The 12,148-nt window shown below is 47.3% G+C and overlaps 1 protein-coding gene across 8 annotated transcripts in view; it reads right to left on the reverse strand.

Annotated features, from left to right (window-relative positions):
* HOMER2 (homer scaffold protein 2) overlaps positions 1-12,148 on the reverse strand; it is a 147,541-nt gene that overhangs the window by 37,761 nt on the left and 97,632 nt on the right. For all 8 annotated transcript variants that reach the window (XR_008671716.2, XM_055362833.2, XM_055362834.2 and 5 more), the window contains exon 3: positions 2,693-2,824. Coding sequence is in view for 7 of the 8 variants with exons in the window: in XM_055362833.2 (XP_055218808.2) it covers positions 2,693-2,824 (132 nt within the window). In the remaining variant the exon portion in view is untranslated. The remainder of the gene's footprint in view (positions 1-2,692; positions 2,825-12,148) is intronic.

Raw genomic sequence — 12,148 nt, forward strand, 5'->3', positions numbered from 1 at the left:
ATAAAGCCTTCCATGACTGGACCTTAGCAGCCTTACCCACCCGAAAATCCTGGACACTCCATCAACAGTGAACTCTCCACAGCTTCCCTCACACACCTCACAGTGCCACGACTTCCCTCCAGCTATCCTGTTGTCGGGCAGACGATGGAAAAGGGAAATCTTCCCTGTGGACAAACCCTAAACATCTCATGGTGCCACATGCACAGCAGAGGTGGCCTGGATTTGACATCTCAGTGGGAATGGTTAAGGGCCTAGCTGCATGAGGAGGAACCGGGAAGAAACAAGGTGACAAAGAGGTTTGAGAAACAGCAACATCAATGGGTCCAAATGGAACCAGAGCCTGAAAATACTCATGTTCCATATGCATGCTCTTCAGAGGCCTTTACAGCAAAAGAGAATATTTCAAACTAGGTGGCAGGAGGGGCTGTTCTATGGATACCCAGTCATTCACTTTCTCCAGGCAGCCTGGTACTTGCTCAAAAGACTTAAGGACACACTGGCCATGGTGCCAGGGAAAAAGGCACCAAATGGCCTTGAAAACATACTCCTGCTCTCCACAGCCACCCTGACTCCTGGCCCTGCTGAGCATCCTACTGCCAACACAGTGACCCACGCCAAGCATCACACCTCTAGGCACCAGCCAGCTCCCTGGTGAAGGCTGATTCCACTGGGCCCCTTCTTCCAGGGGAAGAGTGATTTATCATCACCAGAATAGACACTGCGGACTGCCATGCCTCTGCCAGCCCTATCAGCCAAAGATTTACCCAATACTTTCTGTCCCACATGACACTGCTTCAAACCAAGTGAGGCTGCAGAGAACTCACTTCTCTGCATATGAAGTGAAGCAATAGTGATTGCCATAGGATTCCCAGCTCCTCCCAGGTACCGTATCAGCCAGAAGTGGCAGGCCTTGCAGAACTGTGCTGCACTCATGCCTGCTGAACATCCAGGATCACAGCACACAATCCCAGGAAGTGAGGGATTGTGGACAGAGAGGACGTCTCCCATAACTATCTCCAATGACCTGCCCTCGAGATTTTTGCTTTTTGTCCATGTTTCCAGGCCCTGGTGATCTGGAGGTTTTAGCACCCAGGAAAGAATGCTTCTGTAAGAGGGCGGCACAAGGGTGGATGCTCAGAGTGCCATCAGGCCATTTTGGGCTTCTCAGGCTTCTAAGGAAACAGAGTCTTCATGGAAGTACCTTGGGATGCAGAGGAGGACAGTCTGTGGGGTATCCCCACTGGGGCGCTCATTTGTGACTGGGTATGGGATGGCCGGATCTGTGCGCTGGGGACCTCCTTAGAAGTGTGTGTGTGTGCACACATATATGTGAGTATACACACACATGCATACACACTGGACAAAGGAAGGGGACCAGTTAGCAGGCCTCTGCTGTGGGAGGCTTCCTGACTCACCCTAATTTCCCCCTCTTTGAAAACTGTCTTCAATACACACAAGTAACCCAAGCAGTCAAGTCTGTTCTAGGCAACTCTGTCAATTCCCCAAGAATCTGGAAATTTGTGAAGCCCTGAACAAGGGCCACATCTCTGCATCCTCAGTGCTGAGGATGGTGTCAGCAGAGCAGAGGCTGGGTCAGCACTTGTCCAGCCAGTCAGTCAGATGTTCACAGCAAGGGTCTAGAGAAAAAGAATTCTTAGAGCCAAGCTGCCAGAAGCAAGTCTGGCTCTGGCCCTTCCCTGGATTTGCAGCTCTCTCCTGCACTCCTTGAGAGACTCCAACATTCTTCCAATAAATTTCTTTGACTTGTAAACTAGTCAGTCTTACCTTAAACCAAAATATTCTCAATACTTACAAAGGGCTCTTCTACCACCCTAAAAGGAAATGTAGTCTCTAAAACAGGCTCTCAGCCCCTTTAAACTGCTGAGTAAGGCCTCTCAGAGGCGATCAGTTTATTCCCTCAGTTCCTGAGGTTCTCCAAGTCTGTGGTCAGCCATGATTTGCTCCTCAACACCTTTCTAACCATCCAAGGAGTTTGTTCCAGGCCCCTTGGAGAAGTGACTTGGAGCTATGAATCCTCTCCCTAGAAAAAAAGTAACATACACACACCACTGTGTGGCATTTTAAGGCACGTGGGGAGTCCAAGCTAAGCGCTTCCATTATGCATCACCTTACTCCCCAAGAGCTCCAAAAACAGAGTCACTGACGTTGATGGCTGTCAGAGACAAAGTGTGCCTTACTTCAAAAGGGGTAACATGCTGATTTCATCAAGATGCATTCTTGACAGCAGGAACACAGTCTCTTCCTTGGAAGTCCTATAGTAACAACCCTCTGATAACTGTGCCCTCACACAGGAAGGTCACCTAATCCTCAGAGTCCTGAAAACCCAATGGATCTGGTTTTGGCACACAAGCCAGTGCTCAGTCTGTGCGCTGATACCGCCGGGCACAGGGAGCAGTGGCTGACACCTGGAGGGGAGGATGGACTGGCCACACTTCAACTTCAGGCCCCAAAGCAGCATTTGTTAGATACGAATTTCCCTTCCCCAGATGACTTCAGTGAACCTGGTATTTCAAAAGGGCCTCTGCTTTGGCAGCCCCGTGATGCCAGGAGGAGTGAAACCAAAGACCAGAAAGGAATCCTGCTCACCAAGGGCACATCCCTCGGCGGGCAATCACTGATGAGAATGGCATCTGATGCGGGATTTACTGCACTGTGGATAGGACCAAGTTACCTTTGTCAGCTGCTGCTCAGAGGAAAACCCCAAACCAAACACCGTGTTGGCTCTGCTGTCGGCCCACTGCCCAAACTTCTGTGACGTTTTGGTGAAGGTCATATTCGGTGTGATTGTGCTGTTTATGATCACCTGCAGAAAAACAGCCCAAAGAGTGAAAATTTAAACGCTGAATGAGACAAAGTCATTCCTTAGAAAGTCTTCTGTTGGCAAAGCCAGTGCTTCAAGCCTGTATCCCCTGCCCTGTTAAATTTGGTCCTGCGTTCTCCTGGAACAACCCATGCTGAGTCAGATACACAACCATGAAAAGGGGCAACTTCAGAGACTTAACAGTCAGTCTAAAATAAGATCCTGCATGTTATCCGTGGGAGAAAGTCTCTCCTAAACAAAGAATAGTTTCCCAAACTGCTATTTATTTCCCCAAAGCTGCCACGCATCAGAGTGCCCTTAATGGCTAGCCATGTCCCACATTCTCGGAAGAACTGCACTATGTCGCTTTATGAGTCACCTGGAGCCCCAGTGTCCAACTCAAACAATTGAAAATCTCTATAAGCAATTGAGGCCTGCTGCTTCCCAACAAGAAGGAGCAGGTACAGTCCAATTAGGATAATTTGTGGAGGGTTAACTGACAAAGAAACTAATTATACGGGTGTGAGTGGGGTACAGGGAATCTGTAAGGATGGTGCAGCAGCCTAGTGCTAGCTGTCACCACTCCTTGGCCTAAAAGAATGAGGGGATGGAGAGGCTACAGACCCTGGGAGGGGGAGGGGTCACGTAGAGCAAGCTACCTGTTGGGGGACACAGTCAGCACATGGCAACCTCACAGGAGTGGGGAACTGGGGGAGCAAACACCCTCGCCTCTCTCCCTTTGATTTCCACTTGCCATTGGATAAACCCAGCTAGAAGCCAGAGGGCTTGGGAGCCCACTGATGTCTGCAAGTTAGCCCCTCAGGGACCAGAGCAGTGTCAAGAAGGGTAGAGGATGAATCTGAGGTGGAAGGGTAAGAAGATAATATCTAGCACATGGTACATTTATTCATTCAAACATTTATTGAACATTTACTATACACCAGACATTCTGCTAATCAAAGATACAAAGATGAATGAGTCAAGGTTCCTGGTCTTTCAATGGCAAGTAGTCAGGAAGAGGGCAAAGACATCAAACAATTGATAAGGGTTATAAAATATCAACAATGGCTTACTCAGTAGAAATCATTGCAAGCCCTAAGACTCTAAGAAACACTCAGGAAAAATACTCTTGGAAATAAAGGATTACTGGGTGTCTATGTAAGGGCAGGGTAGCAATAACCACTGGCTGCTTCCCCATCAGATGATCTGAACAGGGAATAAGAGCAATCTAAGTAAGTATTCTAAAGAGTGAACCTACCAGCAATTTTACTTACTAAGGTTGTTTATTCTCAATGGTCAACTCACAACACTTTCCTTGTAACTGATAAAACAGAGAAGAGAAAAAAAGTTTGAATGGCATAGGGCTTGCTTTCTGTGGTAGGAACCTGAGTCTACTATTTTGCTAAAGGACAGACCTTCCAGATACAAACCGTTGCCTTAACTAAAGGGATCTAGACAGTAAGTGACAGCTGTCAGTAGTAACAGAAGTATCATTGCTATTGCTAGATCTACATTTATCTATCTATCAGACTATTGAGTTTGCTGGTAAGCCACTGGCTCAAGAGAAAACCTTAGCTTAGCTGGTAAAATAATTTTGAGAATACTAACAACAGCAATTACTATTTGTTGAACATTTATTGAGTGCCTCATTTATATTAGTTCACTTAAACCTTACAACAAGCCTATGCATATGACTATTCCTTCATTTCACAGAAGTAACTGAGATTTGGGAAAGTTTTTTTGTTTGTTTGTTTGTTTGATTGATTTTTTTGAGACAGAGTCTTGCTCTGTCACCCAGGCTGGAGTACAACGGCATGATCAAGGCTCACTGCAACCTCCGCCTCCTAGGTTCAAGCGATTCTCCCGCCTCAGTCTCCTGAGTAGCTGGGATTACAGGTGCCCGCCACCACACCCGACTAATTTTTGTATTTTTAGTAGAGAAGGGGCTTCATCATGTTGGCCAGGCTGGTCTCAAACTCCTGACCTCAGGTGATCCGCCCGCCTTGGCCTCCCAAAGTGTGGGATTACAGTCGTGAACCACCGCACCTGGCTGAGATTTGGGAAAGGTTAAACTAACTTGCTTAAGGTAACACATTAAAGCTGGCCAGTAGGAGACTCTAGAGATAAAAACCCAGTTGTCTGACTCCAAGACTTGTCCTATAAACTTCTATATCATGTTGATTCTCATTTTATACACGATGAAGGAAACAAACATTACTGCCCCTCTTCTTTTCCCCATCTATGAAGTACTGATGTTCATGTGCTACGGTCCAGCTGACTTTTCCTTTCTTTATAATAACCCTTCCATAATGCCAATGTCCATCTGAGTCAGGACATTTTACCAAATGTTTTCCATCTGGAAAACTGAATGCAACATGAGAAGTCAAGAGATCTGCCTACTGTCACTGGACACTATCAAGAGATGGGGGCAGGGAAGCAGGGCGTGGAAAATGGAGATCTAAACTACTGGCAAGTGTAGGGGAAAGCTATGGGACCTTGGAGGGTGGGGGGATTCTGGCTCAGCCCCAAGCAGGGCGGATATGGTGGAACCAAGACAGACCTAAGGAAGGTGTGTGGCTGGGAGCTGGATCAGGATGGATCACGTGACCCCAGAAAGCCAACCCTGGTCATCTCTCAATTACCAGAATCCTGGGAGGACAAAGCAATGACTACATCCATTCAGAAACTGGATTCACTTTAAATCTTGCTGCTACTTCACTGCAGGCCTACACCCCTAGGTCAGTCACCACACCCCAAGTCCCCTTGAAAGGCAGTGGAAAGAGGCTGGCCAGAGTATAGGACATGGCTCTTAAGCTCACCCCATAGAGGCTATCCCAGAGGCAGTCAAGCTAGAATAACAATGGTGATACCACCTGCTATTTCCTTAAAACTTAGTTTCTAGGGCACTTTTTCACAGTCTTTAACCCCCATTTTTTTCAGATGGCGAAACTGAGGCTTAACAAGGTCAAGGGACCTGTTCAAGGTCATAAAACTAATAAGTGGCTAAAAAGAATATAATGTATGTCTTACTTACAAAGCAACAACGGACTGATTTCAAGAGCTAAGTCTATTTACGATGGCTGGAGGTTCACTCAGCTTCTTAAATCTGTAGACTCATCAGTTTTTAGAAAATTCTCATTCTCTCCATGAGTATTGCTTCCGCTCTATTCTCTCTCCTTGCTTCTACTTCTGGGACTCCAATTACAGACATGCTAGGCCTTTCATTTTTCTTTGAGATAGGGTCTTGCTCTGTTGCCCAGGCTAGAGTGAAGTGGCACAAACATGGCTCACTGCAGCCTCGACCTCCTGGGCTAAAGTGATCCTCCTGTCTCAGCCTCCCAAGTAGCTGGGATTACAGGTGTGCACCACCATGCCCAGCTAATTTTTGTATTTCTTGTACAGATGGGGTTTCGCCATGTTGCCCTGGCTGATCTCAAACTCCTGGGCTCAACCAATCCATCTGCCTCAGCCTTCCGAAATGCTGGGATTATAGACAGGAGCCACCATGCTGGCCGTGCCCAATATTTTTTACACTCATCAATTATTTTTCCCTGATTTTTGGTACTCTCTGATTCTATTTGGGTATTTTCTATTAATCTGCTTTCCAGGTCACTAATCCTGGCCACTGATGTCTCCAATCTGCTGTTAAATCTATCCATTGTTATCTTAATTTCAGACATTGTTATTTTTTAGTTCTAGAATGTCCATTTGGCTCTTTCAAAAAAAATTCTAAGACTCGGAGTATTCTCCTTCCTTTCATCTATTTTGTCCATTTTCCCTCTGTTTCCTTGAATATATTAATCATAGTTTGCAGGCTCATGCCTGTAATCCCAGCACTTTGGGAGGCAAAGGCAGATGGATTGCTCGAGCCCAGGAGTTCGAGACCAGCCTGGACAACATGGCAAAACCCCATCTCGACTAAAAATACAAAAATTAGCAGGGCATGCTGCTGTGCACCTATAGTCCCAGCTACTCAGGGGGCTGAGGCAGGAGGATCACCTGGGGCTCGGGAGGTCAAGGCTGCAGTGAGCCGTGATCGTGCCACTGTACTCTAGCCTGGGTGACAAAAGTGAGACCCTACCTCTAAGAAAAAAGAAAGAAAGAAAATAAAGAAATCATAGTTTGCAATAGCTTTGTCTTAAAAAAAAATCTGCATACCTTAATTTTAAAATATTTTATTGCTAAAAAATGCTAAGGATCATCTGAACCTTCAGCAAATTGTAATCTTTTTGCTGATGGAGGGACTTGTGTCGATCCTGATGGTTGCTGACTAATCAGGGTGGTGGTTGCTGAAGGGTGGAGTCATTGTGTCAATTTCTTAAAATAAGACAACAATATTTGCTGCATTGGTTGATTTTTCCTTTCACAAAAGATTTCTCTGTAGCATGCAATGCTACTTGACAGCATTTTACCTACAGTAGAACTTGCAAAAACAATGTCCACTACCAACAGAATGGATAAACACACTGCAGTATTTCCATACAATGAAATACTAATCCAGCAGGAAAATTAACCAAGGCTAACCAAATTGATCAACATGGATGAATCACAAAAATTTAACATTAAAAAAAAAAGAAGGAAGTTACAAAAGAACACATACATTATGAGTCTCTAGTATGATTCTATTCATATAAAGGTCAAAAACAGGTAAAACTGAATAACGGATTATTTAGGGCAGGGGTCAGCAAACTATAACCCTCAGGCCAAATCTAGCCTATGGCCTATTTTTGTAATTAAAGTTTTACTGGAAGACAGCCATGCCCATTCATTTACATATTGGTCTATGGCTGCTTTCTGGCTACAAAAGAGTCAAGTATCTGCAGCAGAGACTGTAAAACCTGAATAAAAAACTTTTTTAAAAATTACTCTCTGACCCTTAGAGAAAAAGTTTGCCAACTTCTGGTTTAGCGATATATACACATGTGGCAAAACTATGCAGAAAAGCAAGGGAATGCTTAATACACTCTTAATAGAGAGTGGTGATCTCTTGAGGAGTGGATGGGAGAGCATCTAATTAGGGAAAGGCCCATTGAAGGACTTCTGAGGTATTAATGAAAGACGTACTTCCACTGGGTGGTGGGTACATATGAGTTTGCTTTATTATTAGACATTGAATGGTACCTATTAATACAAATGGTTAAAAATAAAGTCTACAAACCCATCACAAAGTTGTTAGGGAGGCTAATCTTCAGAGTGGGCAGAGGCTTATGAAAACAGCAGGTAGTACCCTTCCCGCCCATGGAGACACTGGAAGATTGTGTTAGGGACCGAGGAGGTGGCTGGACCTGTGGGTTCTGGCGTCAGAGGAGATACGAGACTTGAGTAAACTGGGGGATGAGAAGTAAAGGGGTCACCGGGTGGAGAGTGTCATCTGGTGGAAGAAAAGAAGAGAGGCCCAGGGCAGAAGGCTGACTTAAGGAAGCAACCAAGGAAGAGCAGGTGAAGGAGTTGGCAGTACACCTGCCACAGGTGGCAGGGAACCAAGGAAGAATTCAGCCTTGGGAGCCAAGGGTGAGCGTGTGAAGGATGAGTGCACAGCTGAGTGCCCTCAATGCGGCAGAATGACTTAGCAGAATGAGAACTGTTTCCCCCTGGAGAGAGGGGAGAATAGATCTCGGGGAAGGAACCAAAGCCCAGAAGGGAGAAGGGGCTGTGCTAAAGCACCCCAGGCATAAGCTTCATACGGGCTCCCATCTCTGTGTACACCTTCTTCTTGCGTGAGTCATCTCTAAAACTTTCACACAGAAAGAAGGCACCCTAGTAAAAGACCCAGTCCTGCAGATCAGTGGGACCAAGTTGTCACAAAATGCACAAAACACAGGTAATCAAGAGCTGCTTGGAAGCAGCAAAATGCTAAGTTTCTCCTGTCTCTAGTCTCACCTGCTCTGGATTTCAGAGAAAGCTCCTCATGAAACAGGCAGGGGGAGACAGGCCCATCGGATTCCTTTCATGAGAAGTCTTTCCCAAATCCAGGGAGATGAAGTTGGATGAACCTGGGAGTTTTCCATAAGAGGCTGGGACTGAGTTACAGCAATAAAAAGACATGTTGCCTGCTCCAAAAGTAGTTATTAACAGGTGCTTTTTAAAAATTTAAAACAACAACAACAAATCACAGACAGCGAAGAAAAGAAACGTTCACTGAAAACCTACTGTGTGCTCGGAACCTTCCTTATGCTTGCTTCCTTAACAGAAGGTGCTCTATATTTATTCGAAGGAGTGAATTCTAATGATGAGTGGACGAGCAGAGCCTGAATGTGTTCCTGAAAGTAATTTTACATTCCCAAAAGAAAATACCAAATAAGTCAGAGTTTTGGATGCTGATATCCTCTGAACCATCACGATCAGGCAGCACTCGCAACACAACAGGTGTGGCTAAATATATGTAGAATGGATGACCTCTAAGGTCTCTTCCAATACAGGTTTCTGTGATCCTATAAATAACTGAGAACCAAGGGCAGCAGAGTCATCCAGAGCTCCCAGGAGAAGCACCTGCTTCAGGCAAGTCTTGTCCACAGGCAGGCAGTTTCTCATAAGGATGGCAGTGATTAACTCAGTCTGGAAAGAGTGCCAACAGCACAATGAAATCAAGTGCTGTGATGGCTCAATTAACCAATGCTCTGAAAATGGAGTTTCTTTATAATGGAGTTGGCCGTTCTGCCTAAAAACTCACCATAAATCACATGCCTATTGGCATGTGCCACATGGTTTATAGCAGTGCTCTGAGAAGCTGGGAGTGGGGAGATGCCCTCATGTGGCTCCCATCTGTCCAGTGTCTATAAACAGGGACAACCCAAGGTTTGGGTCCTTGGGTCCCCCCTTGGCAGTGACCCTGCCCCTGCCTGCTGTCCTTCTGTGGACACAGTATACCTGCCACAGGCCTGGAGAGAAGGTGGCCAGGCCTGACCTCATCATCCACTCATTCCCCCACCCCCTTCCATGGCGTTGCCCACCCTGGCTTGGTGCTGGGACTCCAAACATGAGCCAGGCATGGCTGCCATCCTCAAAGAGCTCAGTCTCCTGGCAGCCCCAACACTGACATGGATCCACATAATCCCCTAGAGCTTGGGCAATGCTGAGGCAACACACTGAAGTTTTCCCACCCACTCATGTCTTTAGACAACAGCTGGAACTGACACATGAAACACTGCCCCAGGGAAGAAGGAAATGTCTTCGTGTTTTAAGAATAAAGAACAGGTCTGAGTACAGATCTTCCTGAGATGAGTAGCACCAACTGCTTCCAGAAGGAGGAGAGGCTGTCCGTGCATCCCTCCCCAGGTAGAGCGTGACACATGCTTGGACAGGGCAGAGGAGCTGGCTGTGCCTGGCATGGAATGACAGCTGCTAAAGCTGTTGGCCACAGCTTTCCTTCTCAAAGAGCCTGTGCTCTTTGGCTGCCCACAGTTTACACAGAAGCTGAATCTGATGTGGCGTTTGCTCAAAATGACCTCTGAGTCCATTCTACACCAGCCACTTCTTACTGAAACACATCCACTCCTTCCCTGGGGAGGAGTGGAGGCGGCTTCCCCTTCCAGCCCACAACAGCCTCCTGCTTTGAGAGGAACGAATGGCCCAGAAGTACCACTCAGAAGCTCAAAGTAATATACTTGATGTGGCCCAGCCAACAGAGAGAGGCAGGACTCAGGCACTAGACCTGCCCAAAGTCACAGAGGTGCAGCCCATGAGCTAAGACACAGCCCCAAAAGCTAAACGCATCTGACCACCTGTCATCATGGTTCAGATCAACATTTGGGATCAAAGGCCTAAAACAAAGTGGGGCTGACCCAGTGTGGTAGAACACAATGAGGACATCAGGAAGTGTTCATACTCCCCCAGCCCAGGTACATCCATTCCTAAGTGGTCTGCCTGAGGCTCCACGGCATGCATGAGGCCTGGGACGTGCGGCTGGGTAGGGAGCAGGGCTCCAGGCTTGGGTAGCCAGTGAACATGGAACCAGAATAGATGCTCAGGAATAAGAACAGAAGTGGAACCAAGCCGACTGAACAGAGATGGGGGTGAGGGTGGGCAAGGGCAACAGACAAGAGCCCATAAGGAGAAGGCACTGGCATCAGCACAGATGCCCAGCAGTCAGCTCCACACACTGCACCTGATTCCAGTCTGCAGACAGCAGGTGATCCATCTGGAGTATTCAGGCAGGATCGAGACTGGGCTCAGGGAGATGAGGACCTTAGTAATGGGTGGGGAAGGGGCAAGCCGCGGGGGACCAGGCAGCAGCAACAGTTGCTATCACCCTAGGGTTCTCTCTCCATGCCCACCCGACTTGTGGAACAGCTGAAGGCACAGGGTCTGATCTAGACCTGGGCTGCTGGGTTTACAGGTTGCTGCCTGCCAGGTCGAGAGAGGGCCCAGCAGGGCTGAATTTGCATTGGGACCACTTTCCAGTGCAGTGTGGTCAGGTTCTCCAGACAGGATACGTGCTCCCATCCCCAATCCCTGAATGCCAACTGTAGTAATTAAACAACTGAGGTCCACCCTACTCCCCACTTCCTGGGGCCTTCTGTTCCCTCATGGGATGCTTCCTTTTGCAGAACGAGGCTCTGTCATGGATCTCTGGTGCCACAGCACTAAGGGAGGAACACGAGGTGGCGGCAGGGCGCAGTGGCTCACACCTGTAATCCCAGCACTTTGGGAGGCCGAGGGGCAGATCACTTCAGGCCAGGAGTTTGAGACCAGCCTGCCCAACATGGCAAAACCTGTCTCTATCAAAAATATATAAATTATCCAGGCATAGTGGTGGGTACCTGTAATCCCACCTACTTGGGTGGCTGAGGTGGGAGAATCGCTTGATCCTGGGAGGTGGAGGCTGCAGTGAGCTGAGATCGTGCCACTGCACTCCAGCCTAGGCGACAAAGTGAGACCCTGTCTCAAAAAACAACAACAACAACAACAAAAACCAGGTGGCTGGGCACCATAGAAAGGGTAGTCCAAGATCCTCTGGCTGGCTCTGAGTCCCAGCAGCACCCCATGGCCTAGGTTTTGGATTCCCAGCCTGTAAGTGAGTCTGTAGCTTGATGACTCTCCCACACTGAGCCTGGACTAGCGCTGTGCCACAGCCAGGGGCTTAGCCTACCCTCCCACACCCATCTGATTTCTCATAACTGTCATATTTGGCTTGAACCCCACCACATTGTCACAGCCTTCAGGAACTGCAGAGCCATAACGACACAGTGGCTGACACTTTGACGAATTACTAAAAGCTCAGCTAATAGGACTAAAGCACTTGCTCTAAGAAAGTCGTTTTATCTATATTTAAGCCCGATATATCCTTGGATAACTCAACTGACAAAAGTACAAACCCATCGAAGGATG

The sequence above is a fragment of the Gorilla gorilla genome, chromosome 16, assembly GCF_029281585.2.
Source record: "Gorilla gorilla gorilla isolate KB3781 chromosome 16, NHGRI_mGorGor1-v2.1_pri, whole genome shotgun sequence".
NCBI classification, from domain to species: domain Eukaryota; kingdom Metazoa; phylum Chordata; class Mammalia; order Primates; family Hominidae; genus Gorilla; species Gorilla gorilla.